Below are 16765 nucleotides of genomic sequence, written 5' to 3'. Positions count from 1 at the left end.
ATTGTTTGGTAAACGTATAGCATGTTCTATATGTGATAGTTATTTGAATGACTCTTACCATAATATGTTACATTAACATACCAGGCACGTTCTCAGTTGGTTATTTATGCCTCTTAACGTACACTTATTCAGCCTGTTGTTCACTATTCTTTATTTATTTTAAATTGAATGAATGGGTTATACTTGTATAGCGCTTTTCTACCTTCAAGGTACTCAAAGCGCTTTGACAGTATTTCCAAATTGCCTTTCAAATGTCTATTCCTTATTTTGCATTTTCGTCTGGTGCGACTTATACTCCGGAGCGACTTATACACCAAAAAATACGGTGTATATATATATATATATATATATATATATATATATATATATATATATATATATATATATATATGTATATATGTATGTGTGGGGAAAAATCACAAGACTATTTCATCTCTACAGGCTTGTTTCATGAGGGTTTCCTCAATCATCAGGAGATTTTAATGGAAGCATTCACATACCATGGTTTATATAGGGCACAGAGCGGGTGGGTACAGGCAGGCGTAGGGGCGTGGTGATTGGCTCATGTGTTACCTAGGAGGTGTTTCCCTCTGTGACGGCATGCTGATACAATTTCGCTGCGCTTGTTGAGGGATGACAAGTCTGGACTGTATATAATAAACAGTTTCTCTTTTAAGCATAGGTTGCATCTTTTATTACCACTGTTGTAAGGTATGCTGGATGCAAGAATTTGCCATGTTATCGAATATTCAACATTATTGTCATCCAGCACAAATTCTAACATGGCAAATTCTTGCATCCAGCACACCTTACAACAGTGGTAATAAAAGATGCAACCTATGCTTAAAAGAGAAACTGTTTATTATATACAGTCCAGACTTGTCATCCCTCAACAAGCGCAGCGAAATTGTATCAGCATGCCGTCCCAGAGGGAAACACCTCCTAGGTAACACATGAGCCAATCACCACGCCCCTACGCCTGCCTGTACCCACCCGCTCTGTGCCCTATATAAACCATGGTATGTGAATGCTTCCATTAAAATCTCCTGATGATTGAGGAAACCCTCATGAAACAGGCCTGTAGAGATGAAATTGTCTTGGAATTTTTTCCCACACATACATATTACGCTCTACCACGGTATCGAGCACTATTTTTTTGGGATAATCTAATTAAGACATATATATATATATATATATATATATATATATATATATATATATATATATATATATATATATATATATATATATATATATATATATATATATATATATATATATATATATATATATATTATTTTTTTTATTTAATATGATTTGCCTGAGCAGCTAAGAGACCCCAAGCGGTAGAAAATGGATGGATTGATGAATGGGTGAGAAAGGACACATTAAAAAATATTAATTAAAAAAAAAAAAATTACTTTTTTTTTTTTTTATTTACTTGGGACTTTCCGCGAGCCAGATTTTGGACGCTGGCGTAGTTTTGGGGCCACTGTCATAGACAAATGATACTATTTGTAGTCGTGGCGGAGAGTTGGGAGTAGAATGTTTTCTTCTTCCTGGGGGAGCATAACTGAAAATAATTGAAGAAGCACTGCGCTAGTCAAAGGCTGCATGCTTGTTTAGTTCTTCTGCACACTTCCACACCTGGCTGCCAGTATTGCATACTTTTGGAGGCATCTTGCATGTTTGGATCTTCGCTTTTGCAACCAATACTTCGCTTTTTGTGACAAGAAAGTATTTCACTTTTAATGCATACAAACAAATGAATGTAAGGAAAACACTGATGGAGTATTTCATGGAGTATCAAGCACTCCACTGTGCTGTGCAGCAGTCAGCAATCACTCTTCTCTATCTGGCAGTCCGCACTTTAAAAGTCTGGCAGAAGATTAAAAAAAAAAAAGGTCTGTCAGCAATATTTCCATGCATGGAACGACTACTCTAGTCTTCCTGTCTCTTCCTTCTCAGGCTGCTGGAGTCCACCATGATGTCTGACGCCAGCGAGATGTTGGCAGCGGCCTTGGAGCAAATGGACGGCATCATCGCAGGTAACCTGGGAAGACATCTGGGAAGAAGTATGGTGCCAGCAGGAAACGTGTGTGCACGCCGACCTGCTGTGTCATGTGACCCCTCAGAATATGAGTAGAGGCCGCTGCTGCAAACTTTCCATTGTTCCAGGCCATGACGCGAGCTAATGATTATTCAAGCTTCACAGGCTTCACTTTTCCGCTGACCTTTCCAACGGGAAAGATGATCACATGATACCCGCCACACAACCCCCTCCCCCGCCATTTCTGCAGAAAGCATGGGAAATCGCCTTGTTCTTTTTTTATTGGGGATCTTTCCTGGCAGGCACAATGATGGAAGTGACTCTTTGACCTGCAGGCTCCAAGGCCATGGACTATTCCAACGGGCTGTTCGACTGCCAGTCGCCCACGTCGCCTTTCCTGGGCGGCCTGCGGGTGCTGCACCTGTTGGAGGATCTGCGGGCGGCGCTGGAGCTTATGGACGATGAAGAGCGGGACAACCTCCGCTGTCAGATCCCTGACTCCACCGCAGAGGGACTGGTGGAGTGGCTGCAGGGGAGAATGGTAAAGCATTTTTTTCTAACGATCGACTGATTATCGGCGCTGATATTTGGCATTTTGACATATATCGGTATCAGCCTTTTTTCTTTTTTTTTTTTTTTACAACTACAAAATAACTACTTCAGCAGATATAATATAAACACATGCAGGCCGCGAATTCTTACTTTTTAAAGTCAAGGCAAGTGTTGCCTAAAAGGAGGGCTCAAACATTATTTTCTTTCGAGGGAGGGGCTCTAAAGTGTGTATATATATATATATATATATATATATATATATATATATATATATATATATATATATATATATATATACTGTATGCATATATACAGTATATATATATATATATATAATATAGTGTATGTATTATATATATACATATATATATATATATATTGTATGTATTATATATATATATAATTGTGTAATGTAGTTTTAAAATTGCGTATATATATATATATATATATATATATATATATATATATATATATATATATATATATTAGGGCTGCAACTAACGATTAATTTGATAATCGATTAATCTTTCGATTATTACTTCGATTAATAATCGGATAAAAGAGACAAACTACATTTCTATCCTTTCCAGTATTTTATTGAAAAAAAAACAGCATACTGGCACCATGTTGTGGACATTGGGGGTGCAGCATACACCAATAATAACACAGAAATGTAACTCATCAGATCAGAACTGAATCTTGTACACGTTTCTGTTGTGAATAATAAAGGATTAATTTTAGGCTGCATCTGAATAATAGCATGAAATATTCCAGCACCTTCATAACGTTTAGTTATACTAAAGCGTCACTCAAATCTAAATATATTTATATAGCTTTATCGGCCCGGCTACATTGATCCATTATGAAACCAACCTGAGATATTTCTGTCCGTTACGTTTATTTCGAAATTGGTTTTCTCTCTCAAGACGGAGTCAAATGTGCCGGAGACACATTATCAGCCCCGCATTGCAACAAAGGCATAACTTTAAAGTTACTCACAAAAAAGCTGAACTCATGAATACTTGTTGCCACTATGGACTTAAAAAGTTACGTACTGTGAGTTCCTCCCTTCATCCATGGCTCCAATATTTTTCTTCTTCAGGTGCTCCAGAAGCAATGTTGTACTTCCGTGCCATTTTGCAGGAAACGGTCTTCTTTGAAGTCTTTAAAGTGAAGTGTTCCCACACTTTTGACGACTTAGGTCGTACACTTTTCTCCATTGAAGCAATAACCTCAAGATGTTTCTCCGCTAAACTATCGGTAGTGTTTTCCTGCGCCATTTTTCGAATTTTTCCAGCAAAGGAGACACCGTCGTCACGTGAGCTGCACATGACCACATCATTGGCTAGCTTACCTCCACCTCATGAGACGTAGCCTCACCACCGCCCTGGCGCTGTTTTGTACTGTTTTTGTACTTATTTTGATTATTGTTTCTCAGCTGTTTGTAAATGTTGCAGTTTATAAATAAAGGTTTATAAAACAAAACAAAAAAACAAAAAAATAACAACAAAACAACAAAAAAAGCCTCCGCGCATGCGCATAGCATAGTTCCAACGAATCAATGACTAAATTAATCGCCAACTATTTTGGTAATCGATTTTAATCGATTTAATCTATTAGTTGTTGCAGCCCTAATATATATATATATATGCAATTTTAAAACTACATTACACAATTATATATATATAATACATACAATATATATATATATATATATATATATATATATATATATATATATATATATATATATACACACACACAGTACAGGCCAAAAGTTTGGACACACCTTCTCATTCAATGCGTTTTCTTTATTTTCATGACTATTTACATTGTAGATTGTCACTGAAGGCATCACAACTATGAATGAACACATGTGGAGTTAAGTACTTAACAAAAAAAGGTGAAATAACTGAAACGTGTTTTATATTCTACTTTTTTCAAAATAGCCACTCTTTGCTCTGATTACTGCTTTGCACACTCTTGGCATTCTCTCCATGAAGTCAGCTGAGATGGTTGTCACTTCACAGTTGTCATAGTTTTGATGCCTTCAGTGACATTCTACAATGTAAATAGTCATGAAAATAAAGAAAACACATTGAAATCAGAAGGTGTGTCCAAATTTGTATGTATCGGCTCCAAATATCGGTTATCGGCCTCCTTGACTACCAATAATTGGTATCAGCCCTGGAAAAACCATATCAGTCGACATCTGATTTTTTTCACATGCTCCTATGGGAGGATAAGCTTCTCCCGCACTGCTACCTCGACTTATTTGAACATTATCCAGAGTACGTTGTTGTGAGGGCACAAAGGCCCAAAGTTGTCGACGGCGATGCTAAACAGGCTTTAGAAATTCCAATGGCCTCAATAAACGTTTGCTGTGAGTGAGTGATGGAGCTTCCAGAGAAGAATGGCAGCAGGAAATAGTTTCCGTCCTCCAAAACTGGCTTTGCTTTTTCTACCCATGTGTTTGCTTTCAAATGAGTCTCGTGTGAGCGCTTCAGATGTCTCTCCGCTCATGAACGTTGAGCTGTAATGAGGTTCTCTAGAGATATTTCATGACAAAAACAAACTCCCAAAGTCCTCAATTATTGCAGACTAACGGCCACGGCTCGGAGGCGGTCCACCAGGAACGTCTGACCCGACTGGAGAGCGACAAAGAATGTTTTGTTCTTCAGGTTAGTCTCCTTTTTGAGATTGTGTTCATTTTGGAAATTAATTATTGCCCACCTGGCTGCAGGTCAGCGTTCTAACAGACCAGGTGGAAGTGCAAGGCGAGAAGATCCGAGACCTGGACAACTGCCTGGAGCGTCACCGGGAGAAACTCTGTGCCACCGAGGAGCTGCTTCAGAAGGTATCCAGAGCCATTACATGAGTCCTAAACCGCAGCTTAACGGCAACTCCATCCACTCCAAGGAGCTGTTGACCCGCTCGGCACTGGAGGCCCAGAAGCTGGAGCTGCTGACGGAGGTGTCCAGTCTGAAGCTGAAGCTCAGCACTGTGGAGAGAGAGCACAGAGATAATGATGTAAGGACCTTCCATCTTTATTTCACAAAAAGAGCAATTAACATAGACTCTTTACAGTAGGCTCAGAGCTCAATATAATCATTCATCAGTTTTCAAATAATTCATGTTGATTAATTACCATTTGAAACTACAGCGGTATACAAGTTTAATTGGTTTTGTGATGCAGCTTGTACCTCAAATCGCATTGCAAAACAGCGACGCCGATTGAAATTAATTAAAATTGTTATGTCATTGAATTCAGCACAATTTTAACATGTAACATGTCTTTAAAAATAAAAATAAACATTTTAGATAAGAAATATTGTATGAAAAACAATACAAAAAATGTAGTACAAATAACTACACTGCAAGAAGTCAGTTTTCAAAAACAAGGGGAAAAAAACAAAAATTAGGGGTATTTTATTTGAACTAAGCAAAATTATCTGCCAATAGAACAAGAAAATTTGGCTTGTCAAGACTTTCCAAAACAAGTAAAATTAGCTAACCTCAATGAACCCCAAAATACCTTAAAATAAGTATATTCTCAGTAATAACAAGTGCACTTTTATTGGTAGAAAAAACAAATATGAGACCTTTTTTCTCAATGTGTTGAATCATTTTCTTAAAATTAAGTAAATGCTAGTGCCATTATCTTGACATAATGATATGCGCTCGGCATTACATTTCTTGAAACCAGCAAACTTATACTAAAAACTAATTTATTGTTCTTAATGGAAAGACAACAAGGCAACCGCTTGTTACTCTCGGGGTCTCTTAGCCGCTCAGGCAAATCATATGGTCTAAAAATGCATTTTTTCATCGATACAATGACATCATCGTGCCAAGTGCGTGCTCTTTCAGTCATTAGTGCGCAAGGAATATATATATATCTATATATATATATATATATATATATATATATATATATATATATATATATATATATATATATATATATATATATATATATATATATATATATATATATATATATATACAATTTGTGCATGAACTATTTCTGTTCAAAATTGTTAGAAATGTCACATGTTAAATGTTTAAATATTAACTGTCAGTTTACTGTGCTACTATATGAGTACGTGTTTTCTATTGTTTCATTGGAAATTAAACAGCAAAGTCCATTTGGCTGTCATCGGTTTTAATTATGAGACACAATTGTGTCAAAGTCATGATGTTTTATTTCATGCTTGAAATAACACATTTTTACTTTGAAAAAGTAGTTTGATACTTGTGAGTGTTGATGACACAGCTTTGCAACAGTTGATATTCTAGTTTCAAGCATGTTTTACTCAATATAGGTCATCAAATCTCAGCTGTAATATCTTACTGAGATCATTTAGGACAAACACTTAAAACAAGTAAAACACTCTAACATAAAATCTGCTTAGTGAGAAGAATTATCTTATCAGACAGAAAATAAGCAAATATCACCCTTATTTGAGATATTTAATCTTACTTAAATTTCAGTTTTTGCATTGTACAGTACCGTATTTTCGGGACCATAGGGCGCACCGGATTATTTCACCGCCGGGATAGCTTCCGATGTCGGCCGACCTCGTCTCACAAGATGTAGTTTCTCTTAAGTATCCTGCTTGAAAATGGCCTTGCAAATATATATCTGCCACCTAATGAACATTTTGCTCTCCTTCTTTGTGAGTTTTCTGTGGCTTTCTATGGCTCGTACGGCTCCGCTGCCACTTCCTGTTTTCGCAACTTGTGATTGGATACTCACTTGGGACTCCCAAGTGAGTATCCAATCACAGCGTCAGGCCAGCCAGAAGTCCTCACTGACAACAACTCGTGATCTGAAGCCTAAAATAGCACAACGGAGACCCCCGGACTGTTGAACAACTTAAGCTGTACATCAAGCAAGAATGGGAAATAATTCCACATGAAAAGCTTCAAAAATGTGTCTCCTCAGTTCCCAAACGTTTACTGAGTGTTGTTAAAAGGAAAGGCCATGTAACACAGTGGTGAACAACTACTTTGGCACGTGTTGCAGCCATGAAATTCTAAGTTAATTATTATTTGCAAAAAAAAAATAAAGTTTATGAGTTTGAACATCAAATATCTTGTCTTTGTAGTGCATTCAACTGAATATGGGTTGAAAAGTATTTGCAAATCATTGTATTCCGTTTATATTTACATCTAACACAATTTCCCAACTCATATGGAAACGGGGTTTGTACATTTGATTATTTACATTTGGTTATTTACAATCCGGGGAGGTAGGATGTGGAAGGGGGAGGGTGTTAGTCAGGGGTTGAAGTTGCCTGGAGGTGTTGTATGGTTGGCGATCATGGTTGGCGGACTTTACTTTAGCAGCACCTGCAGACTTTCGCCCTCCTGGTGACCGCCCAGCCATTGTTTGAGGTCCGTCTCACTCTGCTGGAGGACAGGATCATGTGCCGCGCGGTTACCCTAAACACCCGCCAACTGTTTCCTGCCAGAACATATACCCCCGGCCCCCACCCACCCAGCCCCCATACCGACACCTCCTCCGAGTCTGGGAAGTTTCTGCACTCTGTGTGACTCCCATATGAAGAAGACCATGTGCTTCTTTGTGGGGAAGCGAACGTTTGCCTGCCTCAACACGTGACAGTGGCACAAACATCATGTTGTGTGTGGTCCTCCACAGGGCTTGTACCAGGAAGTGAGCGAGCTGCGGTTCCGTGTGGCCGACATCGAGGGCGAGCGGCTGCAGTGCCAGAAGAAAGTGGCAGCTTTCAAAGTGAGAGTTGCAGTGAAGCTTCTTGACATGAACCCGCTCTGACTTTTCCTCACTTCTCCACTTCAACGTCTTTCCTCGCAACATGCTAACGCCTCGAGCCTCCAAAGCGGAAGCGATTCACCGAGGTGAACCAGGTTTGGTCTGCAGCCTCCCCTCCTTGTCTCCTTCTCCCTCTTTGGCCCTGAAGGTCCTTCTAAATCTGCTGCTTGCTCTTCACCGCTTTGCTGACTTTCTCCACTCTGGATGTAAGCGGTCCCACGCGTGGCACCAGGCACCTGTCGGCCGTCGTCAAAGTTTGAGAGGGTTTGGCGAGCAGCTGCCAAGGTTTGACTTTGTGATTGGCGTGCAGGAGGAACTGCAGCTGCTGCAGAAGGAGCTGGAGGAGCGAGAGGCGGAGCTTGGAAGGCTGAAGGAGGAGAGTCGGCCGAGGGCAGACGCGGGAGAGAGAGGTGAGCATTGTCAGGTTCAAACGCTGATGACATCTATTAAACAAGACAAGAAGCAAGGAATTAAACACACATACCGTATTTTTCGGAGTATAAGTCGCACCGGCCGAAAATGCATAATAAAGAAGGAAAAAAACATATATAAGTCGCACTGGAGTATAAGTCGCATTTTTGGGGGAAATGTATTTGATAAAACCCAACACCAAGAATAGACATTTGAAAGGCAATTTAAAATAAATAAAGAATAGTGAACAACAGGCTGAATAAGTGTGCGTTATATGAGGCATAAATAACCAACTGAGAACGTGCCTGGTATGTTAACGTAACATATTATGGTAAGAGTCATTCAAATAACTATAACATATAGAACATGCTATACGTTTACCAAACAATCTGTCACTCCTAATCGCTAAATCCCATGAAATCTTATACGTCTAGTCTCTTGCGTGAATGAGCTAAATTATATTATTTGATATTTTACGCTAATGTGTTAATAATTTCACAAATAAGTCGCTCATGAGTATAAGTCGCACCCCCGGCCAAACTATGAAAAAAACTGCGACTTATAGTCCGAAAAATACGGTAATTAAATTTGGCTCAATTGAGGAGAGACGTCTGGACTGTACTCTTTGTACAGTCTCACCACGGTCTGACGAAAGATTGTACGCCTCCTCTTTTATTTGGACTTTCCCTGATTACATGGCAACAGCTGTTTGTAAGGGAAGGGGGTCTTTAACAGGTGCTGCCTTTGGCCACAAAACAGTTCAAAGAAAAGGTCGTAAAACAGTTCAAAGAAGAGGTCCCTGGAGGGGAGTCAGGTCCTGCTTCCTCATCGCTTTGTAGATCTCGGGTCAAGACAATATCTTTCTGTTGATTACAATACATGAAAGAAACAGAACACCTTCATGTTGCTTCCCATCCTACACAGTGGAGTTTTACAAGCCTTCTTCTTGGGAGGATCAAAGACAGCTTTTGTCTTCTCGCCGGGAACTCATTGAAACACAAAGTTTTGTGATAACTTCGATACAATTATTCTGACAAACATCCTGATTTTGGTTTCTGTTTGTGTGGATTCTTAACAAGAACCTAATCCACAAAAGTCCAATCCTTTGCATTAAAGATCTTCAGTTCCGTTGCCTTCAAGTCAGACTTTAAGTCACACTTTTTCTGCAGGCGAGCTACTTGTCAATTGACCAAGTGGACGGGATCTACCTCATTCATATATATCATTTAAATTGATTTATTTATGAAAGAGACGTTAACAAGTTCAAGGTGTTTAATGATAATACAAGCATGTTTAACATTCCTTTCTTTCATGAAGACAAGAATATAAGTTGGTGTATTACCTGATTCTGATGACTTGCATTGATTGGAATCAGACAGTAGTGGTGATAACATCCACATTTTCAAATGGAGGAGAAAAAAAGTCCAATACCTCATGAAAGTGGTTGATTTTTGCCATCGTATTTGTCCATCTTCCATACTCCTTTTTATACACTTTACAAGAAATACATTGGCGGCTAGCTTGTGCACGCCAGCTTTCTGAGACTCTTATTTTGTCAGCGCAGGCAGGATGAAGCAGCGCTTTTATTGTGAAGACAGGAACTGTGCGGTCGGTCTTTGGAGTTTTGACGGCAGGTACGGCGCGAGAGTCTGTTGAAATAAAAAGTGTTTCTCGCTAAGGCTGAAACGACGCGTCGACGTAGTCGACGTCATCGGTTACGTAAATACGTCGACGCCGTTTTTGTGCGTCGACGCGTCGCATATTTACGTCACACTACCGTCATGGCGGACCGCAAAGCAGACTGTGCGAGCGAGGGGGAAAAAAATCACGCCAAAAGTGGTCAAAAGTGTGGGAGTATTTCAATACACAGCCTAATAATGTTGTTGTATGCACACTGTGTCGAGCGGAAATGGCCTATCATAGCAGCACAACGGCTATGAACGAACATTTGAAAAGAAAACCATCAACCATCAACTAGTCAATCATCCGCGTGAGCATACGTTGTCATCATTACACAAAAACATGAATGTGTCATTTGTATCTGCTAGGGGTGTAACGGTACGTGTTTTGTATTGAACCGTTTCGGTACGGGGCTTTCTGTTCGGTACGGGGGTGTACCGAACGAGTTTCTAAGCTAAAGCTAAAGTCTTAACAAGCTGCTTTGCTCCTTCTGCTTCTGTCTCAGCACGCAGCATTGTCCCACCCACACAACCATCTGATTGGTACACACGAAGCGTTATCAGCCAATCACCAGTGCGTATTCAAAACGTTACCAGCCAATCAGCAGTGCGTATTCAGAGCGCATGTAGTCAGCGCTTCAGCGTCGAGCAGATAGGTGTTTAGCAGGTGAGCATCAGGCAGCGGACTCTCCCCAAATGATAATAAACACCTCCCAGTCAACTACTAGTAACATCACTATGAGCCCGTTGACCTTCTAGAAACTTAAACTGCAGCTCAGCTCACTCGCAGTCCTGGCTTGAGGTGAAGGCTAATTACCTCTCAGTTCCAGCCACATCGACCCCTTCTGAGCGCCTATTTTCAGCTGCTGGGAATATTGTAAACAAGAAAAGAACCAGGCAGCTACAACCCTAAACTAACACCCTCCCCAGATTGCTAATAATCAAATGTAAACAATCAAATGCAGATACTTTTTCTTATGCCTTCTGATCTCTCTCTCTCTCTCTCTCTCTCTCTCTCTCTCTCTCTCTCTCTCTCTCTTTCTCTCTCTCTCTCTCTCTCTCTCTCTCTCTCTCTATGTCCACTACTTGCTGTCCATATCCTACCCCCCCCTCCACACCGCTGATTGAAAATAATGTAAATAATTCAATGTGATTATCTTGTGTGATGACTGTATTATGATGATAGTATATATGATAGTATATATCTGTATCATCAAGTTGAAAAACTTATTCGGGTGTTACCATTTAGTGGTCAATTGTACGGAATATGTACTTCACTGTGCAACCTACTAATAAAAGTCTCAATCAATCAATCAGCATGTAGACATGCTAACCTTTCTTCATTACAACTGTTAGTCACTCACTGGAATGAGTAGAATTGGTTATTGTGTACTGTGTTGGACTGGATGTTTATTTTGCACATTTTAAAAGCAATACTTAATGTTTACAGTGCTCCAGAATATTTAGATTGGCACTTTTTTTGTATTGGATGTTTATCTTTATTTTCACACATTTTAGCAAATAAGCAATACTTTCACTTTTGTTGAAATGTTTACACTGTTGTTACAGAATATTTCGTTTTGCATTTTTTTGTATTGGATGTTTATCTTTATTTTTGCACATTTTAAAGCAAAATAAGCAATACTTTTACTTTTGAAATGCTTATACTATTGCAGAATATTAAGATTTGCACTGGATGTTTACTTTTATATTTGCACATTAAAAAGCAAATAAGCTACTTTTAATTTTGTTAAATGTTAAAAGTTTTAAATGTTTACATTGTTACAGAATATTTTGTCATGTTGTTGTCAATGTTGACTGAGTGGCCATACTTCTTTTTTTTTGTAAATAAAAGCCATGCCTTTTGAAAAAACGGGCCTACATTTATTTTTTCATCTTCATTTTAAATAAAAAAATAATCGGTAAAAGGAAAAATAATCTATAGATTAATCGGAAAAAATAATCTATAGATTAACCGATTAATCGAAAAAATAATCTATAGATTAATCGATAGAAAAATCATCGTTAGCTGCAGCCTTATTTCTCGCCTTCCTGTCGGTCATTTTTTCTTAATAATGATCTGGCAGCAGCCAGCCTCATCTCACGAGTCCCTCAGGTGCCGTGAATGTCAATCAAGTGACAGCAGCAGCGGGTGGTTGCGGCACCAGAGAGACCGAGGAGGAGGTCACGTATAGGGATGATACTCGAAACCGGTTTTCCCGGTTGTTCGATTAAAAAAAGAACCGAGTCCTCGGACTCGAATCCATTTTTGAGAACCGGTACCCGTTATCGAGACCACTATAGTAAAGAAAAAGAGTTGGTTCTTTATTCGAATCCCTAGGAACGACTCCCGTCCCGACCAGAAATGCCCCGTGGGACATCACAAGAAATGACGTCACGTAGCTCAGTCATTAGGCGCAGATACCGAAAGCAGGAAAAACAATGCACCGCGCTCCAAGGTGTAATAAAGTTCAAAACAAAAGGTATAATCCAATGAATAACTTTACTGAGAGATTTGAGCAGAGTACAAACACATGACGAACACTTTTACGACCAACCGGAAACATAGCAACCAGGCTAGCAACGCACCTCCTTTACGGCAGCTGTCGCAACGTTCTTAAAGCAACCGTAGCACATACATATATATATATACACAACATATATGACATGATCTCCCTTTTTAACTTTTGTTTTTCTTTGCTTGTAAACAAAACAAAATCACACTGTATATGTGTTGTCTGTCTAATTATAAATAATGCAGACGAGGCGTGTTGGCTGAGTTCTTGACGTTTACTTTCACAGCGTGCTCATAACCTCATTCTTACGTGACGACATGCAACAACACTTTTTGGGGCTACCGCGCATGCTCATCACTCCCGTTGCATGCTGGGTAGTGTAGTTGTTTATTCCTAGCCTAGCTCATAACATCACATCTTTCCCCCTATAAAGAAATAATGTTAACTCAATAAAGTGTATTTCTTTTTTTAGCTTCAACTTTTCATTTTTTAGCATTGTAACCACATTTGCAAACAACTTTTCTCTTCATAGAATTTTCTTTCAATAAAGAAATAAAGTGTAAAAATGTCAAAGCATCATAACTAACAGTTATGTCAAATAGCAGCAGAAGTGCACTTTTTGGAGAGCTGTATTATTTTCAGTTTTGTGCCCAAGGGACTGATTTTATTTAACACTATATTATTATTTATACACCTATAGTGATCACAGAGACAGGTTGTTTTTGTGTTACTGTATGTATTTGTTTTTCTGAAAAATCCCACTTAATATACTTTGGGTAATAACAGTCAATATTTATTTATTTTATATTTTTTTTAGGGGGGTAACAGTCAATATTTATTTATTTATTAGATTTAATTTTTTTCTTATATAATAAAAGTGAGCTTTTGTTAAACCAAATATTGTGGGTTTTTTTCCATATACAACAACCTATCTGGACTCGATAAGAGAATCGATAAGAGAATCGATAAGGAATCGGATCGATAAGAGGATTCGATAATGGGCTCGAACTAGATAATTTCTTATCAAACATCATCCCTAGTCACGTACAGTATATGGCAAAAATCTCTCCTGTGTTTTATTAATAAATTGAGTAATCAAAGAAAGTTAAAGTGTTCTGTATACTTTGTGATATGCTGGAATGTTTAAATGTAAACATTTTCTACCGTGATTGTGCATTGGGGTAATCAGAAACACCCACCTCTTCTAAAGTTTGACGTATCATTGTAGCAACTATCTTTTTTTACTGAGTCATCTATCTTTTTCTTCACTTTCTTCCTGACACGACCATTTCTTTTTTTTTTTTTTTGTTTCAGTCTCTGTTCAGTTCTCGGAAACATAATTTGGTACATGTGTTCATATAGTAGCCTGCTCACAGCCAGATTAGAGTTTTGTGTAAAAACTTTGTACGGACATTTCAACATCTCATCTTTGCCGTGAAAAAAGGTCATACGCCAGGTTTTTGTGCATAAGCAAGCTTGTTACATGAGGCCCCTGGTGCACACTTCCTAAAAGTCTCTTTTATTCCCAACAGATGCAGAAATGTTGAAGATGAAGACGCTGTTGGAGTCGCTGATGGCCGCCAACGACGAGAAGGTGCGGCGCTCGAAAGCCGTCTTTTAACGATACGCCGCTGACGTCTTTTATCCGCAGGAGCGAAGGATGGGAGAGTTGGAGACCACACAGGCAGAGAAAGTGAAAGGTGAGCAGTTGCTGTCACAGCGTGTCCCAATAGTTTCGTCCGCCTAGTGATTTTTCCCAAACTTTTGCCCTCAGAGACGCCAAAGGAAGACGACTACCATGACATTCCAGATGATCCCTCGCTTCCTGGTGGCGTCACGCTGGGCGAGACAGGAAGGATCTCGGCGGAGGTAAACAGAAGCTCTCCGCTTCCTCAAAACATCCAGTCTTGTTTTGAAAGCCAGACCACAAAGATTGTTGGGCTTAAAAATGGTAAATATTCCACTAATCCTGTTTTCCTCCCCACTTGGCTGCAGTCCAACCCGTGCATCGCAGCGCCGGACGAGATGAAGCAACTGGACCGAGAGCGCCAGCTGCTGGCATCAGAGAGGTATTACTCCAGCAGGAAGGTCCACAGCATTGTGTGCAAATCAAATCAAACATAAAACACTAATGTAAGAAAAAATTGAAAAAAGGTGTAATTACAAAAATGTTGATACTACTAATAATAATTATAATATTGATTATAATGCACTTTGTGACCTATGAGACAAAACTGACACAAAGTTGTGTCTTTAGATAGATAATAATAATAATAATGTCTGTTTTAGTAGTGCTGTCGAATAATGACATTTTTTAAATCTCATTTACCACACTTTAAAATGTTGAGTTAATCATGATTAATCGCAGGTGAATACAAACTAGCATCATTTAAATTCACTTTAAGAAAGAGCCCGATTTGGACATAAATGCAAATGTCATAGAGGAGCATTTTTAAAGGTTTTACAAAGCCCAGAACCAGTGAAGTTGGCACGTTGTTTAATTTGTGAATAAAAAGAGAATACATCCATCCATCCATTTTCTACCGCTTGTCCCTTTTGGGGTCGCGGGGGGCCGCTGGAGCCTATCTCTGCTGCACTCGGGCGGTACACCCTGGACAAGTCGCCACCTCATCGCAGTCCCTCAATACAATGATTTGCAAATCCTTTTAAACTTACAGTATATTCAATTGAATAGGCTGCAAAGACAAGATATTTAATGAGAAACGTATTTATTTATTTTGCAAATAATCATTAACTTAGAATTTAATGGCAGCAACACATTGCAAAAAGGTTGTCACAGGGGCATTTTTACCACTGTGTTACATGGCCTTTCCTTTTAACAACACTCAGTAAACGTTTGGGAACTGAGGAGACACATTTTTGAAGCTTTTCAGGTGGAATTCTTTCCCATTCTTGCTTGATGTACAGCTTAAGTTTGTTGTGGTATTTTAGGCTTCATAAATGCGCCACACATTTTCAATGGGAGACAGGTCTGGACTACAGGCAGGCCAGTCTAGTACCTGCACTCTTTTACTATGAAGCCACGCTTTTGTAACACGTGGCTTGGCATTGTCTTGCTGAAATAAGCACGGGCGTCCATGAAAAGGACATTGCTTGGATGGCAACATTTGTTGCTCCAAAACCTGTATGTACCTTTCAGCATTAATGGTGCCTTCACAGATGTGTAAGTTACCCATGTCTTAGGCACTAATACACCCCCATACCATCACACATGTTGCCTTTTGAACTTTGCGCCTAGAACAATACCGGATGGTTCTTTTCCTCTTTGGTCCGGAGGACACGACGTCCACAGCTTCCAAAAACAATTTGAAATGTGGACTCGTCAGACCACAGAACACTTTTCCACTTTGTATCAGTCCATCTTAGATGACCTCGGGCCCAGTGAAGCCGGCGGCGTTTCTGGGTGTTGTTGATAAATGGCTTTCGCTTTGCACAGTAGAGTTTTAACTTACACTTACAGATGTAGCGACGAACTGTAGTTACTGAAAGTGGTTTTCTGAAGCGTTCCTGAGCCCATGTGGTGATATCTTTTACACACTGATGTCGCTTTTTGATGCAGTACCGCCTGAGGGAGCCACGGTCCGTAATATCATCGCTTACGTGCAGTGATTTCTGAACATTTTGATGAAATTACGAACAGTAAATGGTCTAAATTCCTTGCTATAGCTGTTTGAGAAATGTCGTTCTTAAACTGTTGGACAATTTGCTCAGGCATTTGTTGACAAAGTGGTGACCCTCG

The 16765-nt window shown here is 39.3% G+C and overlaps 1 protein-coding gene across 1 annotated transcript in view; it reads left to right on the top strand.

Moving 5' to 3' along the window:
• Positions 1-16765, top strand: part of LOC133662414 (liprin-beta-1-like) — a 67533-nt gene that overhangs the window by 31454 nt on the left and 19314 nt on the right. The window contains exons 2-12 of the mRNA XM_062066394.1: positions 1969-2048; positions 2386-2591; positions 5203-5283; positions 5346-5459; positions 5522-5632; positions 8268-8360; positions 8710-8809; positions 14538-14599; positions 14657-14705; positions 14780-14874; positions 15001-15074. Coding sequence (XP_061922378.1) covers positions 1985-2048; positions 2386-2591; positions 5203-5283; positions 5346-5459; positions 5522-5632; positions 8268-8360; positions 8710-8809; positions 14538-14599; positions 14657-14705; positions 14780-14874; positions 15001-15074 — 1049 coding nt within the window. The 5' untranslated portion in view covers positions 1969-1984. The remainder of the gene's footprint in view (positions 1-1968; positions 2049-2385; positions 2592-5202; positions 5284-5345; positions 5460-5521; positions 5633-8267; positions 8361-8709; positions 8810-14537; positions 14600-14656; positions 14706-14779; positions 14875-15000; positions 15075-16765) is intronic.

The sequence above is a fragment of the Entelurus aequoreus genome, linkage group LG12 (assembly GCF_033978785.1).
Source record: "Entelurus aequoreus isolate RoL-2023_Sb linkage group LG12, RoL_Eaeq_v1.1, whole genome shotgun sequence".
Taxonomy (NCBI): Eukaryota; Metazoa; Chordata; class Actinopteri; order Syngnathiformes; family Syngnathidae; genus Entelurus; species Entelurus aequoreus.
Note: the sequence above shows the minus strand (reverse complement) of the source record. Positions and strands in the feature narration are given on the sequence as shown.